Below are 23,829 nucleotides of genomic sequence, written 5' to 3' on the forward strand. Positions count from 1 at the left end.
CTGACAAACTGCTTTATCTTCCTTTTTAATATATTTTGGGAATAAACCTAATAAACAAGATTCTGGTTTTTTCTTTATATTACTCTGTATCATATTCCCCGTTTCCGTAATTACTCTTTTCCAAAAAAAATTGATTCTTCCGCACGTCCACCAGGCATGGTAGAAGGTCCCTTTCTTTTCTTTACATCTCCAGCATTTATCTGAAATTGTTTTGTCCATCTTTGCCAATACTACTGGAGTAGTGTATCCTCTATAAAACATTTTATACATATTTTCTTTTATGCTACTGGCTATTGTAAATTAATATTCTTTCGTCCAGAGTCTTTCCCACTCTTCTATATCATGACCCAGATCTCTTACTGTTTTAACTCTTTTCTAAATTATATTCTAGTATTAATTGATACAACTTACCGTATATACTCGGGTATAAGCCGACCCGAGTATAAGCCGACCCCCCAAATTTGAGGCCAGAAAAGGGAATTTCTTATTGACCCGCGTATAGGCCGAGGGTCAATAAGACATTCCCTTTACCGGCAATGCTGCGCTCTAAAATGGCGGCCGCCATTTTAGAGCGCAGGGCCCCTGCCCCAGGTCGCCCTCCCGCCGGCCTCCAGGCCCTCCCAACCCACCCCAACCCACTCCGACCCCAGTGCCATCCAAGGGGGGGAGGGGGAAGAGCCCCTGAACCCCCTACTTACCTGAAGAGGCGGCGAATCGGCGGCGGCGGCAGCGGTGCGGCCTTCCTGGGCTGGCAGGAGGCCCCTGCCGGCCGGAGGAAGGCGCCCAGGCATGTGGTTGGCAGCGGCGCGAGCGGCGGGGGCCTCCTGCCTGCGCAGGCAGGCCCCTCCCGGCCAGAGGAAGGCGGCCAGGCACGCGGCCAGCGGCGCCGCGGCCGGCGGGGGCCTTCGCAAGGCCCTCCCGGCCAGAGGGAGGCGGCCAGGCGCGCGGCCAGCGGCGCCGCGGCCGGCGGGGGCCTTCGCAAGGCCCCTCCCGGCCAGAGGGAGGCGGCCAGGCGCGCAGCCGGCGGCGCCGCGGCCGGCGGGGGCCTTCGCAAGGCCCCTCCCGGCCAGAGGGAGGCGGCCAGGCGCGCGGCCGGCGGCCGGCGGGGGCCTCCTGCCTGCGCAGGCAGGCCCCTCCCGGCCAGAGGGAGGCAGCCAGGCGCGCGGCCAGCGGCGATGTGGCCAGCGGGGCCTCCTGCCTGCGCAGGCAGGCCCCTCCCGGCCAGGGAAGGCGCCTGGGCCCGGCGGCGGCGGTGATGGAGGTAAGTTCCCCCCTCCCTCCTCCCCCCTCTACCGTATTGACCCGCGTATAAGCCGAGTTCGGCTTTTTCAGCCCTTTTTTTTGGCTGAAAAACTCGGCTTATACGCGAGTATATACGGTAGAAATTTGTCCTTTGTTTCCTGAATCTAATATCTTTTCTAACGTTGTTTTTTTATCTGCGAATCCTAATATTTGGTCTTTTTTGAAGACATTGTTTAGTTGATAATATTTGAACCAGTCCTTTATTCCACACTGTTCCCTATTTTTTAATTTCCATTGTTTTTTCTTTTTGTATATATTCCCTATATATCTTGCTATCTTGGTCCATGTTAGGTTTTCTTCTTATAATCGCTTCTAGTGGGCAGAGTCAGCCTGATGTTTTAGGTTCAAAACCTCTTCTATATCTTTTCCACACTTGTAGTAGGCTAGCGCTTATAATATGATGGTTAAAGTCTTTGTTTATTTTATCTTTGTCATACCATAAATATGCGTGCCACCCATATCTTAAATTAGCACCCTCCAAATCCAACAATCTGGAATTTCCTAACATAATCCAATCTTTTAACCAACCAAAACAGGCTGCTTCATAATAGTATCTTAAATCCGGAAGTGTCATGCCACCTCTTTCTTTACTATCTGTCAAATTTCTATAGGCAATTCTATGTCTGTCGTTACCCCAAATAAATCTATTAAGAGTTGGTTTTTATATGCCGACTTTCTCTACCACTTAAGGAAGAATCAAACCGGCCGACAATCACCTTCCCTCCCCCTTCCCACAACAGGCACCTTGTGAGGTAGGTGAGGCTGAGAGAGTTCGGAGAGAACTGTGACTAGCCCCAGGTCACCCAGCTGGCTTCATGTGGAGCAGTGGGGAAACCAACCCGGTTCTCCAGATTAGAGTCCACCACTCCTAACCGCTGGGTGTAGTGGTGTGGACTGTGGTGCGGTTTTCCTGACCCAAAATGACCCTGTTTTTCCCACTGAGGAGCTGCACATGCATTGGTGGGCTACACGTACAGCCCGCCCCCCCAACAGGGCAAATACCATTCCCCTTGGGGCTGTTCCAGGACAGGAATATGGCACAGGGGGCAGACCGAAGCCTCCCACCCTGCATTACAGTCCTGATCCGAATCAGGGCTCTGTACACTTGGAAAATCAGTTCCCATCAGCATGATTTCTGCCTGATTGCTTGCAAGTCAGATACAGGGAACCCCAATACAACACATCAAGTATCATAACATGTAGCTTAGCCCACTAACAAACTCTTCCTTGCCTTAGTTCTCTTGTCCTCTTTCTAAAGCCTCATTTTCTATCTCCCCTTCCCTCTGGTTCCTCTTTACTCTTCCTAAAATCTCCTTCTGTCTGGGTTGCCTTTTTGTTTTTGGCTTCTCGGTATCTTAGCACCCCTGCCTCATTCTCAGCCCTCCGTGTTTGACGTTTTAATCCCAATGAAATGATCGAATTTTCCTCCTTTCTCAGAAGCGGGACACCAAACTATTTAGTTCCTTGAGCATCAGAACATTCTGTGCCAATCGGCTCTAGAGGCTTTGTACCACAAGCACAATGCGATATGTAGATTTGTTCGGTTTGTATAATATATACGAATTGCAGAATGCAACTTTTACCTTTAAAGCCCTTCACACCTCTCACATACTTGAAGGGGCCCATATACTTGAAGGACCACCTCTCCCAGCATGCCCCTGTGTGGCAGCTCTGTTCTGCCCAGCGGGGTCTACCATCAGTACCCCACTAGTCTAAGGCACGTTTGGCAGCAGTCTAGGCTTCAGCCTTTTTAGTGGCCACCCAGGGGCTCTGCAGTAGCCCCTGGTCATAGAAGGGACCACCAGGGTCATCAAGTCCAACCCCCTGCACAATGAAGGAAATTCACAACTAGTGACCAGAAGATGACCAAGATGCCCTCCCTCTCATTATCTGCCTAAGGTCACAGAATCAGCATTGCTGACAGATGGCAAGGAGCGCTTACCACCTCCCGAGGAAGCCTGTTCCACTGAGGAACCACTCTAACTGTTAGAAAATTCTTCCTAATGTCTAGACGGAAACTCTTTTGATTTAATTTCAACCCGTTAGTTCTGGTCCAACCTTCTTGGAAAACAGAAAACAACTCAGCACCATCCTCTATATGACAGCCCCTTTTTGAGAAAGTTACTATCTTGCTGGATCAGGGGAATGCTGTAGACATAGTTTATCTAGATTTCAGTAAGGCTTTTGATAAGGTTCCACATAGTATTCTAGTTGACTAATTGGGAAAATGTGGGTTAGATCCTATTATTGTTAGATGGATCTGCAACTGGTTGACAGATCGTACCCAAAGAGTGCTAGTTAATGGTTCCTCATCCACTTGGAGAGAAGTGACTAGTGGAGTTCCTCAGGGATCTGTGCTGGGCCCTGTGTTGTTCAACATCTTTATAAATGATTTGGATGAAGGAATAGAGGGGATGCTTATTAAATTTGCAGATGATACTAAATTGGGAGGGGTAGCAAATACGGTAGAAGACAGAGCCAAGATGCAGGATGATCTTGACAGGCTGGAGAAATGGGCTAGAACTAATAAAATGCACTTCAATAAAGACAAATGTAAAGTTCTGCATTTAGGTAGGAAAATCAAATGCATAATTATAGGATGGGGGAGACTTGTTTGAGCAGTAGTGTGTGCGAAAAGGATCTTGGGGTCTTAGTAGATCAAATACTGAACATGAGTCAGCAGTGTGATGCGGTAACTAAAAAGGCAAACACAGTCTTGGGCTGCATCAACAGAAGTATAGTGTCCAGATCACGCAAAGTGATGGTATCACTTTACTCTGCTCTGGTTAGACCTCAACTAGAGTACTGTGTTCAGTTTTGGGCACCACAATTTAAGAAAGATGTAGACAAGCTGGAACGGGCCCAGAGAAGGGCAACAAAGATGGTGAGGGGTCTGGAGACCAAGTCCTATGAGGAAAGGTTGAAGGAGCTGGGTATGTTTAGCCTGAACAGGAGAAGACTGAGAGGGGATATGATAACCATGTTCAAGTACCTGAAGGGCTGTCATATAGAGGAGGGTGCCGAGTGGTTTTCTGTTGCTCAAGAAGGTCGGACCAGAACCAACGGGTTGAAATTAAATCAAGAGTTTCCGTCTAGACATTAGGAAGAATTTTCTAACAGTTAGAGCGGTTCCTCAGTGGAACAGGCTTCCTTGAGAGGTAGTAAGCTCTCCTTCCCTGGAGGTTTTTAAGAAGAGGTTAGATGGCCATCTGTCAGCAATGCTGATTCTGTGACCTTAGGCAGATGATGACAGGGAGGGCATCTTGGCCATCTTCCGGTCACTAGGGGTGTGGAGGGGGGAGGTAGTGGTGAATTTCCTGCATTGTGCAGGGGGTTGGACTTGATGGCCCTGGTGGTCCCTTCCAACTCTATGATTCTATGATTCTAGTACTTGAACATGGTTATCATATCACCTCTCAGTCTTCTCTTCAGGCTAAACATGCCCAGCTCCTTGAAGGACCACCTTGGGGACTCCTATGCTCCTGGCTTTCTGGCAAGGTTGTAAAACATTGTGGTCCCGGGGAGCTCTGGGGGCAGCCTGGGCCTATGTAAAGGTGGAATACCCTGCCAGTGGGCGGGCATGTGTTTTAATGACTGGTTTTAATGTGTGTGTTTTTAATTTCTGCTGTTTTAATCTTTGTTTTATAAAATTGCTTTCATGCTGTTATTACCCGCCTTGGGTACTGAGACACTCAGGAGAAAAGTGGGCACACAAACATTTTAAATAAACGAATAAAGCTTCTATTGATGAGGAATTTTGATGTTTTGTTTTGAAAGCTCAGAATATAAACAGCCCAGGCTGTAGCCTACCTTTTCAGGGAAGAGTGCTAAGCAACAGTCTGGGTCTTCCTTCCCTTGCTGCTGTTCTGAAAGTGTGAATCTTGGCTGGAATGGGAGAAGTCATATGACTCAGGACATCAGCTTCCCTATCCTTCCCTTGTGTATGTTTAAGAGTTAAGAGCGGGGAGATCTCTTCGTAAAAACTGATGCATACACCCTGGAATCCCTTCTTCAATAGACAGGGAGTCACCCACCTCAAGGTAACATGTTCCAAACGAGCCCTGCTTTAAAATCTTGGATTTGTCCATGATGACCAATATGTCTGGACTGGAAAAAAGGGAACCAAGGGGAATCATAACATTTGTGCCTCTGTCTCAATATGATTTGCAGACAAAAGAACATACCGGTCTGAGGAAGCCGGTCTGCCTCTGGGCTTTGGAACTGGAGGCCCAGGCGTCCCACCTAGAAGATACAAGAGTCCATCATATTCTAGAAAACATTTCCTAAACCAAGACTTAGCTGAAAGTATATTAGAAGACAGTATCTATATAACCTGAATATATAATAAGGCAGGCCTTGATCAATTTCTTTGGCTCTAGCAGCACAAAAATTTAGGAGCCACTTTTCAGCCTTTAATATTTTGTATTTTAATGACCAAATTTTCTACTTATTGCTACCACAAAACCTAATCCTAACTTGTCAACAGTTCTTCGTAATTTTATTAAAGCTACAACAAAAGTGTTGCAGTATATAAATAACTACAGAGGTTACCCTGGTTGTTATGACCACAATTTCTCACAACTCCATCATTATTTTTAAAAAGATCTATTTAACATTGGAGCCAGTATAGAAATAAATTAATCCTCCACCATAGAATGGTGTTCAGTTAAATTTATATATCAACAAGTAATTACAAGAACTTCATGCACATTTATTTGTATGTTTGACAGCACAAGTGTGTGTGTGTGTGTGTGTGTTTTAAGTGCCGTGGAGTCACTTCCAACTTATGGCAACCCTATGAATTAATGACCACCAAAACATCCTATCATTAACAGTCTTGCTCAGGTTTTGCAAACTCAGGGCCATGGCTTCCTTAATTGAGTCAATCTATCTCCTGTTGGGCCTTCCTCTTTCCCTGCTCCCTTCAACTTTTCCTAGCATTGCTATTTTTTCCAGTGATTCTGGTCTTCTCACAATGTGACCAAAGTACAATAGCCCCAGTTTAGTTATTTTAGCTTCTGATACAAAATGATAAAAATAAGCTTTGGGCTGGATCCAGCCAACTCTTTCACTCAATCTCAGTCAATTCCCCTCCTCACTACAGCCCTCATTCCACACGGTTGTTGTCCATGCAAATCCCATGAGCCCAACATAGCCTTTTTGGTGGTGAAAGGAAAAACTGGTTGGATCCAACCCTTTGTATTTCCCCGAGAACAGCTGAGAGATGTGGCAATAAAATCACAGTTGAAAATACTAGGCACCGCAGTGAAAATTCTAAGTGCCATCACAATCTGGCACCTAGGATTTGTTGAACCTCTATTACAGCAGCATCTTGCAAATTTTCAGAGAATAAAGGGGAAAGAAGCGGAGCATAACTTCCAGTGATCCAAAAGAAGAGCTGTAAAGGTCTCTATTCCTCTGCTATGGCAGCAATTCCCTAACTCATGACTAGGGTACACTTGTCCTCAGTATCTAGGCCCCTTGTTCCATCCACCCCACTAGCCAATGCAAAAAAGCCCTAGACTTCAGAAGAAAAACTAACTATACACAATAAACCAATATACTCAAATGCACTCTGTTAATTCAAGGTGTGCATTTAGTGCTCGGTCAGTAAGGAAGGTGGACTGTGTTGTTTCTTACTAGTTGAATTATGCTCTTTTAAACAAGCATTAAAGTCCACAGATCTTTTTCACATTATATTAGTTGAAGCACTCTATGTTTACTTGTAATACTGTGTATGTTTGCTGATGAAACTTTTCCCTAAGTTGAAAACAGAATAGGGGGATAGCCTAGTAACAGGGCACATGTGTTTCCTACATAAGGCCTCAGGTTCAATCCCTAGTATCTCTAGTTAGGAGGATTGCTGGTAGCAAAGCTAGAAAAGACCCCGCCTGAAACTTGGAGAGCAGCTGTCAGTCAGGATGGACAACACTGGCTGTTACTGCACTAGGTATTCCCAGCGATGTATTAAGAGTTTGAAAATGTTATAAAAAATACTGTTCGCACATTGTTTGGCCCCTTTAGCTGTGAAGACGTCTTCCAACCATTTTTTAGCCGTGGCATCCAAAAGCCCTTTTAAAGCGATGTTTTTTATAACATTTCCAAACTCTTGATACATTGCTGGGAATACCTAGTGCGGTAACAGCCATAGTCTGCCTCAGTATAAGGCAGGCTCATACATTCTGCAAGAGAAAAAGACTTGTCAAGAAGTCTATTTTTCCCTCCAAGAAAAGGCTTTTGTGTGTGAAATGCACTGGGGTCATTCTTCACTCATTCTTACACTTAAGAAACGACTCCCCTTTGTCCTCATATCCGTTTGGTATTGCCCCAGCATGAGGCCTCAGAGCCCAGCGGGATGGGTTCCTCCGCTTCCCTAGGCTTGCGTTTCCTTACCATTGACGATGCCAGAGCCTGGCTCACAGCCTCCCTCGCTCTGCACGTTGGCTCTGGGCTTCGGGACTGGATGGGAGTTGGGTGGAGACAGGGCTGCTGAGTCTGTGGCCTTCCGGGGGGCGGGGGTGGGGCGGGTCTCCTTGAGCGGTCCATGCTGCAGGTGGGCTTTATCCTGGCCCAGCAGAGGGGGTTTGGTTGGCACAGGAGGCTTGGGAGGCATTTGGGGGGCACGTTCAGAGCTGGGCGTAGAGCGGAATGCTTCGTTCTTGAGCTGGGCAGGCGGCACCTCCATCGCCTCTCCATCCGCCATTCTCTCCGCCGCCTCTTGAGCAGCTGAAGGGTGACTCTCCAATACCCCGTTCTCTTCCTCCTCACCAGCACTCGCCGTCCCAGCCTCACACCTTTTCCCTGGGTGAAGAAGATCGGGGCTGGGCCTGCCCTCTGTCCTCATGCTCAGGCTTCGCTTGCCATGACGTTGGGTACACACAAACGTGCCTGATTCCGGCCGAGGCTTGTAAGATCCGGGGAGGCTTGAGCTGGAGCTTTCCTTACACCTGCCAAAGGTGCAAAGAGATCCCATTACAGGCAGGTGGAGGGGGGGCAGAAACTATGGCCTTGTGCTGATGGAAGCACACAAGAGAACAAGCTGCAATTCATCCCCCTGCTATTCATTCAGTGCGAGATTCCAGGCAAGGGCACTGCATTCTGCTCCTCAGCTCCCACATCTAATGTAGGAACTGACATCATTCCCTTTCATCTGGTCTGTCCTTGGAGTCCCATCTGATCTGGGACTCTCTCTCCCTACAGCAACCAATCCAAATCAGTTTTGATCTGCTAGCAAACAGTCCTTGCTAGAATCAAAACTCAGGATTTGGGGCATCCTGTTAACATCAGAGGGTCACAGAGCAGGAACTGGGGCTGCAGAATATCACAGCACAAGATCCTTAATATTTCCACAACAGGCCTCATCTTTGAAATGCTGATAAGGCAACACCATCGAGCGTTTTCTTACAGCACTGACAAATGAAAAGCAAGGTTGAGAAAGGAGAATGACAGAACCTAAAGGTCAACCCTGGCACAAGGCCTGCAGTTTACCTGTTCCCCAGTCTCTGCAGTGGCAGCTGTTTCAATGGGGGAACCCCCTGTCAACCACAAGCCACACAGAGTAATGGCCTTGCTCACTTGCCTGGGACATGACGGTGCCACATTGGAGAACAGTGGTCAAAAGAGCCACATGTGGCTCCCATGCCAATGAGTGGGTATTACTAGCTTTGTAACCTTAGATTTTTTTCCCCTTTCAAAAAGCAAGTTTCTGGCCCTTATGGTGGCATAATAATAATAAGTGCTTATGGTTCAGAGTATAGAGATGCTCCAAGTGGGCTTGGCACAATTAGTGAGCTACAGCTAGCAGGGAGGTAGAGAAGAGTAACAATACAGTCCAAAGCAGAGTTAGACCCTTCTAGGTGCACTGAAGTCCATGGGCTCAGAAAGGTGGAACTGGAGTAGGATGGCCCCATTATAGCGACAGGCCTCACTTTTCAGTGGACTCAGGTAGGAAAAGCTTACCTGAAGCACTGACGGTGGTATAGTTTGCCCTCTGCCAGATAGCGCTGGACCAGGTGAACATGTTGTTGGCAAGCTGCACACGTGCTACTGAGGGTGTTGCGCTGGGACTGCTCAGCCAGGCCTTCTGCTGCATTGTCCTGCGGCAACAAGAGGTGACGGTGAGAATTGCACAAACCGGTTTAGGTGCTCTTTGCCTTAATTGACCACTGTCTAGTGCAGCTGAGCCACAAGCCGGACCAAAAGCTGTTAGAGCTAACCACAGCATTGCATCAGAAGGCAGAGAAATCTACACAGGTGCTAGGCTGTCTTGCCAACCAAAGGCTCCACTGTGCCACACATTCCTGCTTTATTTTGGTTCCATAACAGATGTTATTTTCAGTGCTAAGGAAGGGTCTTATCTGAAATTCCTTGGCCCAGGTCCCAACAAGGTGATCTGAGTCCCACCCAGTCCTGAAACAGATGAAGCCTTTTCAGCGCCTGCTGCATATCCATAGCCTCCGTTGCCTAGCCAATCACGGAAAATCTCTTCAGCCCAAAGAAGAGTTGGCTTTTATATGCCGACTTTCTCGACCACTTAAAGGAGACTCAAACTGGCTTACAATCACCTTCCCTTCCCCTCCCCACAACATACACCCTGTAAGGGAGGTGGAGCTGAGAGAGCTCTAAGAGAACTGTGACTAGCCCAAGGTCACCCAGCTGGCTTTGTGTGGAGGAGTGGGGAAACAAATCCAGTTCACCAGATTGGCCTCCGCCACTCATGTGGAGGAGTGGGGAATCAAAGCTGGTTCTCCAGATCAGAGTCCATCGCTCCAAACCACCGTTCTTAACCACTATACCACGCTGGCTCAAAGGAAGAGGCCCTTGACAATGGAGGATTCCTCAGCAAGACAGATGGAGAAAGAAAAGCACCCATTTTCAGGAGAAAGAAAAGCACCCAATTTCAGGTCAGAAAAGCTCAGTGGACTTGGTACCTGAGGTGTCAGCGAGGTGTCGGATACAGCCCTGTGAACTGGCAAAGCGGATGCAGGGGCAACCGTTGGGCGCTTCATAGGTAGGGGGACTCTGGCTGCAAAAACAGAGAACAGAAGGGAGTCATTCCATGAGGGCAGATTTTGATTCCAAAAAAAGCAGGAGCAAGGAAGCACCCACTTGTATAGTGTAAAGGGAGCCTCCACAGCTCCTTTCACATTGCTACCAACCTCACTGAGGAAGAGATACAGTCTAGGGGGTGGGTTACAGCGCACGGCCTACATGACTAATCGCTGGGGGTGAACTACTCGCCCCCTACATGCTCCAGTTCCTTCATGTTTCAAATCTAATGTGATAATTAGTTAGGCATGACAGCACCGGAATAAATGTGAAGCAGCATCAGTAGAGCCATAATGAGTTTCCAGTGACCCAAAAATTTTGGCTGGCTTTGGGAATCGGCCAAAAGTTGTGTTCCCCACAACCCTCCTGCTCCTCTGATCGTGATGGTAGGGGGAAGGGTTCTGTTTCACTCAAGAATCCCCAAGTCCACTCACCCCAGCAAAATGTGCCTAAGTCCCCTAGTGAGAAGGACACCCTACGTACACCTTCCCTCTCCTGAGTACTCGCTTGTGCTGCAGTTTGGGGAAGACAATAAACAGAAGGAATGTATCCTCTGTCTTGACTTTCTACAGATTTCAACGCAAAGGAGGAAAACCCCTTCCTCTTTCTCAGACCCCGCACATGTGTGCAGGAGAGAAGCAGGGCACAGCCTGATCTCGGGAAGCTAAGCACAGTCAGTACTTGGACAGGAGACCACCAAGGAAGATTCTGCAGAGGAAGGCAATGGCAAACCGCCTCTGCTTCTCACTTGCCTTGAAGGCTCTTTGCTGGGGTGGCCATAAGTCAGTTATGAGTTGATGGCACTTTACACACACACATACATGTGTGCCAACAGGCTTGGGTAGGGTATACAAACACAGGCTGCCTAGTAAATCAAGCCCAGATTGTGAAATGCTGTAACAAAATTTGGAGGTGTCTGTGGTTCCCCCAGATAAGCGCAGAATCAGGGATGATCCTCCACCCCCTCCCTAGCTCCAAGCTTAGGAGAAGCCCAGGGATCATCCATGCCATACTGTGCTTCAGAGGGGATCACACCGCCTTCAAACTACAACATGACTCCTAGGATGATTACCCTGTCCTCCACCCCAGCTTCAAGCTTGGCAGAAGGGCAGAAGCTCATCATGCTCACCAAGGCGTGTCTGTGTGTGTGTGTGTGGGGGGGGAGATGTTCACCATGTGTTACCCCCCTCAAACACACACAAGCGTACACTGTGAGTTCATAGGGCTGGGGCTGGCAGGAAGCTGATGCTGCCACACACTGAACTGAGTAAAGCTCTCCCTAAATCTCATTCATGGCTGTAGCATAATGTATCGAATGCCATTTTGGAGCTCTCACCTTGGCTGGGGTTATTAAAATGGTTGTAATACTGAGACACGTAGGTCATGATGCTCAGGCAGTCGGGGACCTTCATGGAGACCATGTCACTGGGATCCAGCAAGGCAGGGATCCCCAGCTCTTGCTCTGCCAGCTGAAATGCCTGGAGAAACGACAGAGGAAAAACAATGACGATGTCACAGCTGACCCACACACACTGGCGGACTGAACCCAGGGAGTAAGTAACAGAGGCAAATCATACAACTCTTATGGAAGGAACCCCCAGAGGGACGACACACAGCCAGAATCTCTGCCCCAGAACACACCATCTCTCCCCTACTGCATGTCTCCATGCATGGGAGGCTACCAAGGAAAACAATGGCAACCCACCCCTGCTTCTCACTTGCCTTGAAAGCCCCTTGTTGGGGTTGTGGTAAGTCAGCTGCCACTTGATGGGACATCCCTACATAGTAAGAAAGTCAGTAGCTTGTATTTGGGATTGAATAAATCCTCTTCTCCTATTTCTAAACTGTCCAATGTACTGTAACAGTTTGCATTCCAATGCCCTTCACGCTGTCCCAGGTGCACATTCAGGATTTGGTACACACAGTCCAGTCCCTCTCCTTCATCTAGCAGCAACTATTATGCTTCTGAGACAGTAGATCCACATGCAGAAATCTGTTTTCACACATGAAGTGACTTAAACACACAAAGCTACCTTACACTTATGCTTAGTCAGATGCTGGATTATCAAATTTAGTAATTTCTGCCAACTGGCAGAAGTTCTCCACGGCGTCAGGCAAAGGTCTTTCACATCACCTGCCACCTGATCCTTTTAATGGGAGATGTTAGTAATTGAACCTGAATCTTCTGCATGCAAAGCAGGTGTTCTGCCACTCAGCCACGCCCCCCACCCCATTAAGCTAGATACTTTAGCTAAATTGAAACATGTCCTGGTAAGAAACCTGTAGAGGTCACAAAGATGGAATCAGTGGTCAGAAGACAGAAGGGCTATTGCTGGTTCAAACGACTATCAGTTACAGTGCTCACGGAATGACCATCAGCTAGTCACTCTCTCTCTCAGCTTATCCCACAGAGCTGTTGAGAGGATAAAACAAAGATGGGGGAATACACGTATGTTGCTCTGAGCTCGTCGAAGGAAGGATGGGATAGAAGGGAAGGGAGAGCCTTTTGCCCTTTCCCCACATCACATCAAGCCCTTGGTCCCTTTCCTCTACTAAACTACATTCCACAATACCCCATCCTCCCGTTCTCTGTATCACCTCTGGTTCCATCAACCCCTATCCCCATTACATCTCTGTACAAAAAAAGTGTTGCTTTCAGAAAACATGGAAGTTAAACAAATTTCAACTGGAAATACCAGAAGCCTGTGCTGGGAATCAATAAACATGCAAAAGAAAAGGTAGGGTTTTTTCCCCAGTCATAAACTGGACAGTCATCGTTTTTGTCTAACTGCCAAGGACAGAGAATGAGGCAACCGTAATATGAAATGACAATGCTACACTTGCCTCCAACCAGAGCAAGAGCCAACATGGCCCACTGGGTAGAACGCTGGACTTGGGCCCATTCTCAGCTGCATCACAGACTCGCTTGGATGACGGTTGGGCAAGTCAGCATCCCTCGGGTGGAGCACATTGGAATTTAGCAGACACAAAAATCATACTAGGATTTCTATGTCTTCAGTGTAATTCACAGTCCAGTGTGTCTTCAGTGTGTATCTATATGACCATCAGTCATACCTGTACTGACTGATCCCCGAGCACAACTGGGAGATCTCTTTGTCACGGATTTCCCATGTGATCTTCACAGCACTGGAATAACTCCTTGTGGTCTCAGTTTGAACAACGCAGCCCAGAAACCTGTGCCTTAAAATTGCTGATATGAGAGGGATTAAGGCAGCGTCTTGATTGAGGGTGCTGACAAAGTATGCCCAAAGACATGAAAAGAAGCAATACCACATTCTGTTGGCTCAACTATTTTCCATTGGAATGGAGCTGTAAAGAGTTACCCCTGAGGGCTGCACCCTCCATCACAAGCCAGAGCATCACTATTACATCAGCACTGCTCTGCCTGGCCGAGATTATTATTTACACTCACTTGCCACCTTAGACAGGCCACAGAGAGAAATCTAAGCACATTCTTGCACCACCATAGCAAGGCAATTACATAGAGGCTGCATGTTCGAATCTGCAAACATGTTATGCAGACACTGAGTCTGGTATTCCACACAGAATTAGCCATCCTCAAAATGTGAGGGTCCTCACCCCTCTTCCAAAAGAAAGATTTCTAGGAGTCTGGGTTGATAACTCACTTTGCTAGTAGACTGCTTTGAAAAGGGGTGATAAATTAAGCCCACAAATGGACTTCTGGCAAGCTACCCCTTTCACCCAGCCATCCTTATCTCTATGGCCACAAATGACAGGGGGAGGGAGAGTGTGAAAGAGACAGGCGAGGCATTGGTGACAAAGACATGTTTGATTCCCTGCTCCTCCACAAGAGCGGTGGACTCTAATCTGGTGAACCGGGCTGGTTTCCCCACTGCTCCACATGAAGCCTGCTGAGTGACCTTGGGCCAGTCACTGTTCTTGCAGAACTCTCTCAGCCCCACCTACTTCACAAGGTGTCTGTTGTGGGGAGGGGAAGGGAAGGCGATTGTAAACTGGTTCGAGTTTCCTTAAAAGGTAGAGAAAAGCGGGATAATAAAAACCAACTATTCTGCTTCTTCTTTAAATCAAATGGATTAACAACATTATTGAAATCACCAAGGTGGGGGGGAAGGCTGATTTAAATCAAGTTCCTCGCCAGTACTTCATATATTTTCTAAACAATTCTCCATAGTAATTATTTAATCTTACCTCTGAAACTAGGCTTACCAAATTCCTGCTGAGGGCAAGGGATCCCCCACCCACAGGCTCCCACTTGCCACCATAACTCCAGCAACTAGTCGGAGGAAAAAAATGTTTTCCAAATCGGCATCAGGTGACAGTATGACATCACTTCCATAGGAAACCCTGAAGTGCCCTCAGACCACTCTAGGAGTCGCCAGAAACTCTGTAGTTTTACTATAGAGTTTCTGGCAATCCCTAGGGAAGCGACATCATGCTGTTACCTGACAGCGCTAGGCTTACCATAGGGTTGATATGCAGAGGAAGGCAATGACAAACCACCTCTGTTCGTCTCTTGCCTTGAAAACCCTACTGGGTTGCCATACATCGGCTGCAATTTGATGGCACTTTACACACACATACACACACACACAGATGAGAGTTGACAACTGGGTGACTTCACATACTGCACTGGTGACTTCACATACTGCTAGCCGGCAACTCCTACTGTATGGGCTGTGGACAAAAGCACATGGACAGTGGCTTTCAGTGGTCAGAGCTGGAGCTTTAGAAAGGCCTGTGTGCATTCTGAATGCTGAAGAATGTATTCTCTGATGCAGAATTCAGCAACCTGACCATTTCAGCTTTAAAGCATATTTCTAGGCCTTACGGGTTACAGAGGCAAGTTTGAAAACACAAGGGCGGTGTCTTCATCAAATTTCGAAAGCTGGGGGATCTGAGAAGGACTTCCAGGGAATGCAGGCACCAGTGTACACATGTGAGGCAGATGAGGCAAACGGAACGTGGCTGGCCCTTGGTGAACGCAGTGAGCTTGATGGCTACGTCACCATTTGAACCAGGCTCTCCACAGTTCTGGTCTGTCATCACTGCACCACACTGGCTCTTTATCCCATGGTTAGCATCCGTTAAACCAATAGAAGGCTGGAGTTTTGTTTTTTTCCTGGCTAAAAATAAAACAACAACCTTGCTATGCCTTTCTGTAAGACTTTCTGATCTGGTGCTGCCCACCTGAGCCTTAAGGCATTGTAGCGCTAAATAAAATGCTCATGATTTATTTTAGCCTGGAGAATTTTGCTCTCATGGGTGCAGAATTTGAGCTGCTCTCCCTTTCATTAGACAAACCCTGCATTAATGCCCTATGAAGCTTTCTGTCTCCATGACTACTCTTTTGCCCTACCCTAACTCTGTTTAATCCTCACTGCCTTTCTTCTTTCCATTCCCCTTCTGCTATCCCTCACTACATTGCTTCCAGTCTTTCCACATGACAGATTTTCATGTGATTCTTGACAGTTTCCCCCTAACATTTGGAGTCTGATTCATTCTTGTTAATTTCAGTTTCTGAAATCCATCAGAGCAACCGAACAATGGTGCTGTTGGATTGTTGCATGGATGTGTGCCACAGTTCCAAACAAACATGTTCCTTAAGACCCATTCATTCCTATGGCAAAAGCATAAAGTATGTTTAGGGGTGGGCAGTACACTGTGATCCACAGACTTATTACTTCAAGATAATTCCCCCTAATGTTGATGGAATGGACCTAAATCAACTCAGGTTACAAAGTGTGGCTGCCCAAGGCCACTGTTACTGTTTGGAAAGTTATCGTAGTAACGAGAAGGGTTGGGATTAGTTTTAAATATTTTTGTACAATTATTAATGTTCAGATTGCATAAATTAATTCTGCAGCTTTTCTTCACTCTTGCCAGAGAAACACCCCACTTTTCAGACATGTGTAGAAATGTCTGTCCCTGGAAACTTCACTGTTGTATCCTTTGTCCATTTCTAAAATGTACATTATGCAATTTCAGAAGTCCAGTGACACCTTAAAGACTACAGCAAAAGACTCAGGAAGGGACTCACCAGCTGGTTGTTTTCATAAACATTTTCCTTAGAGAGTGTGCTGAAATCCCTGCAAAGAAAACACATAACTGTCACAGGAGTAAGTGTGGTTCACAAACAAATGTATAAGGCAAGGATCTCTGGGCAGCCATTATTAATCAGCCTTTTCAATATGTAACTTTGAGGCCAGAGAATCTTTGTAGTTCAACCATCTTCCATATTACAGACAGGAAAATAAATCTTCTGATTGTGCATCTTCCAAAAACACAAAGGCAGGAAGTTCAGAAAAACTCCAGTGTTGGGGTCATCAATTATTTAAGTGACCTTTTTAAAAAAGAAAAGAAAAAAAGAAGCAGCACCAGAGACACTTCCATAAGGAAACATCTGCTCCACAAATACATAGCGCGACACAGCTGTAATTTTAAGCAATTCCCATGCAAGTTGCTCAAGAGAAGGACCGAGTTGATTAGGTTCAAAAAGCAGGCCAGGTCACACACAACATTTTAGCCAACAGGAATACTCTACTATATCCTATTATGTGGATCGCTTCATATAGGACAATGTCCCTACACAAGTTTGCAATGCACTGTAATGAACACCATCACCTATGAAGAATGCATGTGTCTTTTGCTAGGTTCAGTCATTTTGGAAGGCATGACTGGCAATGGATTCACAATGAACATATGCATGGATGAACAAACACTTACCGTATATACTCGCATATAAGCCGAGTTTTTCAGCCCAAAAAAAGGACTGAAAAAAGCCAACTCGGCTTATACGCGGGTCAATACGTTAGGGTAGGGGAGGGGGAAGGAGGGAGGAGGGAAAACTTACCACTGCCTCATCCTTCGCCGCCGGCCCGCTCGCCTTCCCGCGGCCTGGGAGCGGCCAGCGGGGCCTGCCTGGGAGCAGGCAGGCCTCGCGGCCGCCCACCCCACCCCCGCCGCCGGCCCGCACCCCTTCCCGCAGCCTGGGAGCGGCCAGCGGGGCCTGCCTGGGAGCAGGCAGGCCTCGCCGCCGCCCCCGCTGCCCCCCCCCCGCTGGCCCGCTCGCCTTCCGCGGCCTGGGAGCGGCCAGCGGGGCCTGCCTGAGAGCAGGCAGGCCTCGCCGCCGGCCCCCCACCCCCCCGCCGGCCCGCGCCCCTTCCCGCGGCTGGGGAGCAGCCAGCAGGGCCTGCCTGGGAGGCTGCCGGGCCCGTGCCGCTTTCCGCCGCCAGGAGCCGGTCAGGTAAGCCTGCGGGGGGGGGGGGGGAGTTATAAGCCGACCCTCGGCTTATACGCGGGTGCCTAATTTTCCCCATTTTTGGGGAGAAATTAGGCACCTCGGCTTATACGCGGGTCGGCTTATACACGGGTATATACGGTATATACCTTCATACAAGACAGCATGCACAATTTTTTTGCATGGAGCATATAGCAAGATTCCAATCTGCCCCAAATGGCCCTCCAAACTGACCCCCAGCTCCCCACAACCAGAACAATTCCAGTTGAGCTTTTCACGCAGTTTGGGACACGTCTTCACTCAGCACATGTTTGAGAGTCTGTCTGTGGTCCCCAGCTCCAAGTGTTCTGCCATTATGAAACTATTATCTCCCAATCTTGTGACGTTGACTTCCTTCCCCATTCACCAACAAACAAGTAGAATTTTTAAAAAATCTAAACTGTTTCAAAATCAAAAACGAAAACCCAGCAGAGATTTGTAAACAGACCCAGTGTGCCAATTAACGCCATTTAGTTCAGTCAGCTTTGCTGAAACAATGGGTCGAAATGTGATTTTAAAAAATGTATCTGAGCCTTATTCTTTTACAGATATTGATCACGCTCACATCACATTTTAGAAGAGGAGTTGGTTTTTATACCCCGTATTTCTCTACCTTTAAGGAGTGTCAAAGCAGCTTACAATCGCCTTCCCTTCCCCTCCCAACAGGCACCCTGTCAGGCAGGTGGGGCTGAGAGAGTTCAGAGAGAACTGTGACTAGCCCAAGGTCCCCCAGCAGGCTTCATGTGTAGGAGTGGGAAATCAAACCTGGTTCTTTAACACGAAACAACAGATGCTTCTACCCTACTGCCATCCTGAACAGTCTTGTTAGTCCTTCCAATTACAATACCATATCCACATGCTGTTCGCTTTTTCCTCTGCTCTGCCAAGACGTGGAGCTTCTCAAAGTATCATCTCCCTTTCTATGTGGTTCCCAGTTGTGGGGGGAGGGAGTTCTTACAGAAAAGCTAACTAATTTGACTGGGTTTCCAACATGTGATACAACAGAAGGAAATCCGCAAGTGAGGACATGATCTGCCAGTGTATGAGCTGTTACACATCCACCACAATAGCAATCATGATTGGTTATGATGGCAACAGCCATTCAACCATCTCAGCAATTTTCAAACAAAACCTTTCATTTAGTATCTCCACGCTTCTGAGATGAAAGCAAAAATCATCCCCACTTTGTGTATGAGATCCCAAGCAATGAACTTAAGGATGAGGCCAAGCCACCTTTGCCCACCAGCTGAATATTCAGTTGGACACAGATTAATTTTTGCTGCAACCATGTTCAGTTTTGCCAAGCAAACAGCTGGACTAAGTTTCAGGGTTGGAGGTGCAAGCATTGATCAAATCAGTAAGCTATTCAGCAACAGGTTTGGTTAACAACTCAGACAATCTGGAGGGTTGTCTGCAGAAAGGAGAGAGGCCAGGTGCTTGGCCAGTGCCTCAACCTGTACCCATCAGGGTGTCTGAACTGGGCCAAGCAACACCAACCAGGGCCAGATTTGATCAGGGTCCTGCGGTCACTAATGGAGGAGCAAGGAGCATCCGTCTCCTGATAGCGTGGACTATAAATCTACACACAATATACAAAGACAATCCTTTCCTTCATTCCCAACCTGCATGCTACATGGTGTTGGATCAGGGTGGCAAGTATATCTGAACACCACAGAGTAGATGCTTCAGAAGCAATGACTAAGCTTGGAATACAAAGACTACACTGCAGGCAAAACTGAAGGATGGTATTGGTATTGATATATGACAGCTGGAAGGCTCATGGGCGAAATCCAGTAATTTGTCCTACTGGCCCCAGGACTGACAGTCATGCTCTTAACACCCTTCAGCTCACTTAGGGGAGAGGAAGAGGAAGCAGGTACCATCACAGATTATTTAAGCTGTTATTGCATGACAGGGAATAGCTAGATTTTCTATGTCACAGCACACATGGAGGGGAGGCCATGCAGCTGGAAGGCCGTGGCCCATCATCCCCTGCCTAAATCGAGCTACTCAGGGGGAAACTTTTTTCAGTGCCTCCTACTATTACAAGTAAGGCTGTGCATATACCACACACAAACAGGAAAAGGTACAGAATGCAGATCCTATTACTGTTAGGTGGATCTGTAACTGGTTAACAGATCACACCCAAAAAGTGCTTGTTAATGGTTCCTCATCCACTTGGAGAGAAGTGACTAGTGGAGTGCCTCAGGGATCTGTCCGGGGCCCTGTGTTGTTCAACATCTTTATAAATGATTTGGATGACGGAATGGAGGGGATGCTTATTAAATCTGCAGATGATACTAAGTTGGGAGGGTAGATATGGTAGATGACAGAGCCAGGATACAGGATGATCTTGACAGGCTGGAGAATTCGCCTAAAACTAATAAAATGCAAAATATTGTCGAATGCTTTCACGGTCAGAGTTCATTGGTTCTTGTAGGTTATCCGGGCTGTGTAACCGTGATCTTGGAATTTTCTTTCCTGACGTTTCGCCAGCAACTGTGGCAGGCATCTTCAGAGTAGTAACACTGAAGGACAGTGTCTCTCAGTGTCAAGGGTGTAGGAAGAGTAATATATAGTCAGAAAGGGGTTGGGTTTGAGCTGAGTATTGTCCTGCAAAAGTATTGTCCTGTAAGTATCAAGATAATGTGCTAATGAGGGTATGGTATGTTAATATGGAACCATTGTATCCTGAAGTGATCTGTTAATGTGTGTAATCCAAAGCTAATCTGTATGGCTATTGTTGAATGTTGTCTTTGTCTGGAGGTTTTTCAGGGCAGGAAGCCAAGCCTTATTCATTCTTAAACTCTCCTCTTTTCTGTTAAAGTTGTGCTGATGTTTATGAATTTCAATGGCTTCTCTGTGCAATCTGACAGCATTAGAATCAGCACCTTACAAACCTACAGTCTGGTTCAGGTTCGTAGATGATACATTTACCATTTGGAGCCATGGTGAAGAAAAATTAATGGACTTTCTAAACCATCTTAATAATATCCATCCAAACATTCAGTTTACCATGGAAAAGGAAATTGAGGGTAAACTCCCATTTCTTGATACCCTTGTCATCCGTAAATCAAACCTTCAGTTAGGTCACAAGGTCTACCGGAAACCAACTCACACAGATCGCTACTTACACAAAAACTCCAACCACCACCCCCGACAGAAAAGAGGAATAATCAAAACATTAATGGACCGTGCAAGACGGGTCTGTGAACCACAGTTTCTCAAGGAAGAAACTAATCATCTAAATCACGCACTGCTAGCAAACGGCTACTCCAAGAATGAAATCAGAAGGGCCATTAAACCAAACAAAAATCAGAAAACTCAAGAAAAACAGTCTCCCATAGGAAAGGTATTCTTGCCATTTATTAAAGGAGTCACTGATAGGATGGAGAAACTTTTGAAAAAACATAACCTACAAACAGTGTTTAAACCCACCAAGAAAATACAACAAATGCTACGATCAGCAAAAGACAAAAGAGACCCCCTCACCTCTGCAGGAGTATATCGTATACCTTGCAGCTGTGGAGAAGTTTACATCGGGACCACAAAACGCAGCATACAAACAAGGATAAAAGAACATGAAAGATACTGCAGACTTGGCCAACCTGAGAAATCAGCAGTGGCTGAACATGGACTGACACAAACAGGACACAGGGTCTTATTCCAAGGCACTGAAAGACTGGACAATTCTACCAACTATTTTGTCAGATTGCACAGAGAAGCCATTGAAATTCATAAACATCAGCACAACTTTAACAGAAAAGAGGAGAGTTTAAGAATGAATAAGGCTTGGCTTCCTGCCCTGAAAAACCTCCAGACAAAGACAACATTCAACAATAGCCATACAGATTAGCTTTGGATTACACACATTAACAGATCACTTCAGGATACAATGGTTCCATATTAACATACCATACCCTCATTAGCACATTATCTTGATACTTACAGGACAATACTTTTGCAGGACAATACTCAGCTCAAACCCAACCCCTTTCTGACTATATATTACTCTTCCTACACCCTTGACACTGAGAGACACTGTCCTTCAGTGTTACTACTCTGAAGATGCCTGCCACAGTTGCTGGCGAAACATCAGGAAAGAAAATTCCAAGACCACGGTTACACAGCCCGGATAACCTACAAGAACTAATAAAATGCACTTCAACAAAGATAAATGTAAAGTTCTGCATCTAGGTAGGAACGATCAAATGCATAATTATAGGATGGGGGAGACTTGTCTGACAATTCGTATGTGTGAAAAGGATCTTGAGGACTTAGTAGATCAAACACTGAACATGAGTCAGCAGTGTGATGCGGTAGCTAAGAAGGCAAATGCGATCTTGGGCTGTATCAACAGAAGTATAGTGTCCAGATCACACGAAGTGATGGTATCGCTTTACTCTGCTCTGGTTAGACCTCACCTAGAGTACTGTGGTCAGTTTTGGGCACCGCAATTTAAGGAAGATGTAGACAAGCTGGAACGTGTCCAGAGGAGCGCAACAAAGATGGTGAGGGGTCTGGAGACCAAGTCCTATGAGGAAAGGTTGAAGGAGCTGGGTATGTTTAGCCTGAAGAGGGGAAGACTGAGAGGGGATATGATAACCATCTTCAAGTACTTGAACAGCTGTCATATAGAGGAGGGTGCTGAGTTGTTTTCTGTTGCCCCAGAAGGTCGGACCAGAACCAACGGGTTGAAATTAAGTCAAAAGAGTTTCCGTCTAGACATTAGGAAGAATTTTCTAACAGTTAGAGCAGTTCCTCAGTGGAACAGGCTTCCTCGGGAGGTGGTAAGCTCTCCTTCCCTGGAGGTTTTTAAGGTTAGATGGCCATCTGTCAGCAGTGCTGATTCTATGACCTTAAGCAGATGATGAGAGGGAGGGCATCTTGGCCATCTTCTGGGCATGGAGTAGGGGTCACTGGGTGTGTGTGGGGGGGAGGTAGTTTGGAATTTCCTGCATTGTGCAGGGGGTTGGACTAGATGACCCTGGTGGTATCTTCCAACTCTATGATTCTATAATACTAAGATACCAAATACAGCTTCCTCAGAATATCCACTAGCCCTAGAAGTATTTTCTAGAAGATAAATTTGAAAGCAGGTGGGCACCAGGTGAAGTCTCAGAACTCAGAGAGGTTGCTGAACAAGATCCCCCATGATCAGTAGGCAGGATTGTATCACCCTGCATAGTGCTTGGCCCCTCTGCACGGGAAGCAGAAACAGGATACATCAGCAGAACAGTAAACAAAATGCAGACTAAATGGTGCAAAGTAAGAAATTTCAAAGTATTTTATACAGGTGGCAGAGTTTTGGCTTATTCTCCCCTTCTCCGTTTTATCCTCGCAACAATCTTGCGAGGTAGCTTAGGCTGAAAGTGTACAACTGCCCAAGAGCACCCAGCAATCTTTCATGGCAGAGTGGGGGACTTGAACCCAGGACTCCAAGATCCTAGCCTGACACTCTGATCACTACACCATGCTGGCTCTCGCTTTATTTTTAGCACAAAGTATATAAAAGTCTCATCACAAGGTCTCTCTAACCTGCGGGCATGAGCCAAGAATACATGAATGCGCAGAACTTCATAGTCCGTTAATTTTGCTGTGGTCTGAGCTGTTGATTCTGGTTCTCTAAATCTTCCGTGGAACAGCCCATCCCTATGAAAGGCCCTGCAACTGTGGGCTATCCACAATCCCAGACGGAATAATGTGTGCTACTTTATGAATACAGTTCAGAAGAGAGGGTCTGCTTGTGATCTGCCGAAGGAGTGACTTTTGACAATTTCTTTCCACCCTTTGATCCTCCCGCTTCCAAATCAGGACATGCTAAAGCAGTTGAAATGATTCAACACTTCCCTTAGATGTTGCTTGGAAAAATCCTTCCTTAACTCGCCATGGCCTTGTAAGGTCCCGTGTTTCAAGTCTGCAACACAGCTCACCCAGCTTAACTGCTAAGTGCTTAGTTAGACCATCTGCTAGGAGAGAGATTTATGCCTGTAGTTGTTTAACAGCAACAATTTCTGCTTAATAGGATAGTAATTTGGTTTCAAGGACACACACATTTTGGCTTACTGACTGTGGTTCTTCTGAACCTCTTGCTGTGATGCTGTCTCTGGTCATGTGTTCTGCTAACAGCTGTCTTCTGGGCCCCTCAACAGCTGCCACATGTGTTACGAAAGTATATGAATTGTTCATTGTCTCCATGT

The 23,829-nt window shown here is 46.7% G+C and overlaps 1 protein-coding gene across 1 annotated transcript in view; it reads right to left on the minus strand.

Annotated features, from left to right (window-relative positions):
• MICALL1 (MICAL like 1) overlaps positions 1 to 23,829 on the minus strand; it is a 41,178-nt gene that overhangs the window by 12,518 nt on the left and 4,831 nt on the right. Inside the window, exons 2-7 of the mRNA XM_056847459.1 lie at positions 16,391 to 16,439; positions 11,687 to 11,828; positions 10,233 to 10,327; positions 9,262 to 9,398; positions 7,696 to 8,249; positions 5,487 to 5,544 (exon numbers count right to left, since the gene is read on the minus strand). Of these exons, the coding sequence (XP_056703437.1) occupies positions 5,487 to 5,544; positions 7,696 to 8,249; positions 9,262 to 9,398; positions 10,233 to 10,327; positions 11,687 to 11,828; positions 16,391 to 16,439 (1,035 nt within the window). The remainder of the gene's footprint in view (positions 1 to 5,486; positions 5,545 to 7,695; positions 8,250 to 9,261; positions 9,399 to 10,232; positions 10,328 to 11,686; positions 11,829 to 16,390; positions 16,440 to 23,829) is intronic.

This window comes from Euleptes europaea, chromosome 3, assembly GCF_029931775.1.
Source record: "Euleptes europaea isolate rEulEur1 chromosome 3, rEulEur1.hap1, whole genome shotgun sequence".
NCBI lineage: Eukaryota > Metazoa > Chordata > Lepidosauria > Squamata > Sphaerodactylidae > Euleptes > Euleptes europaea.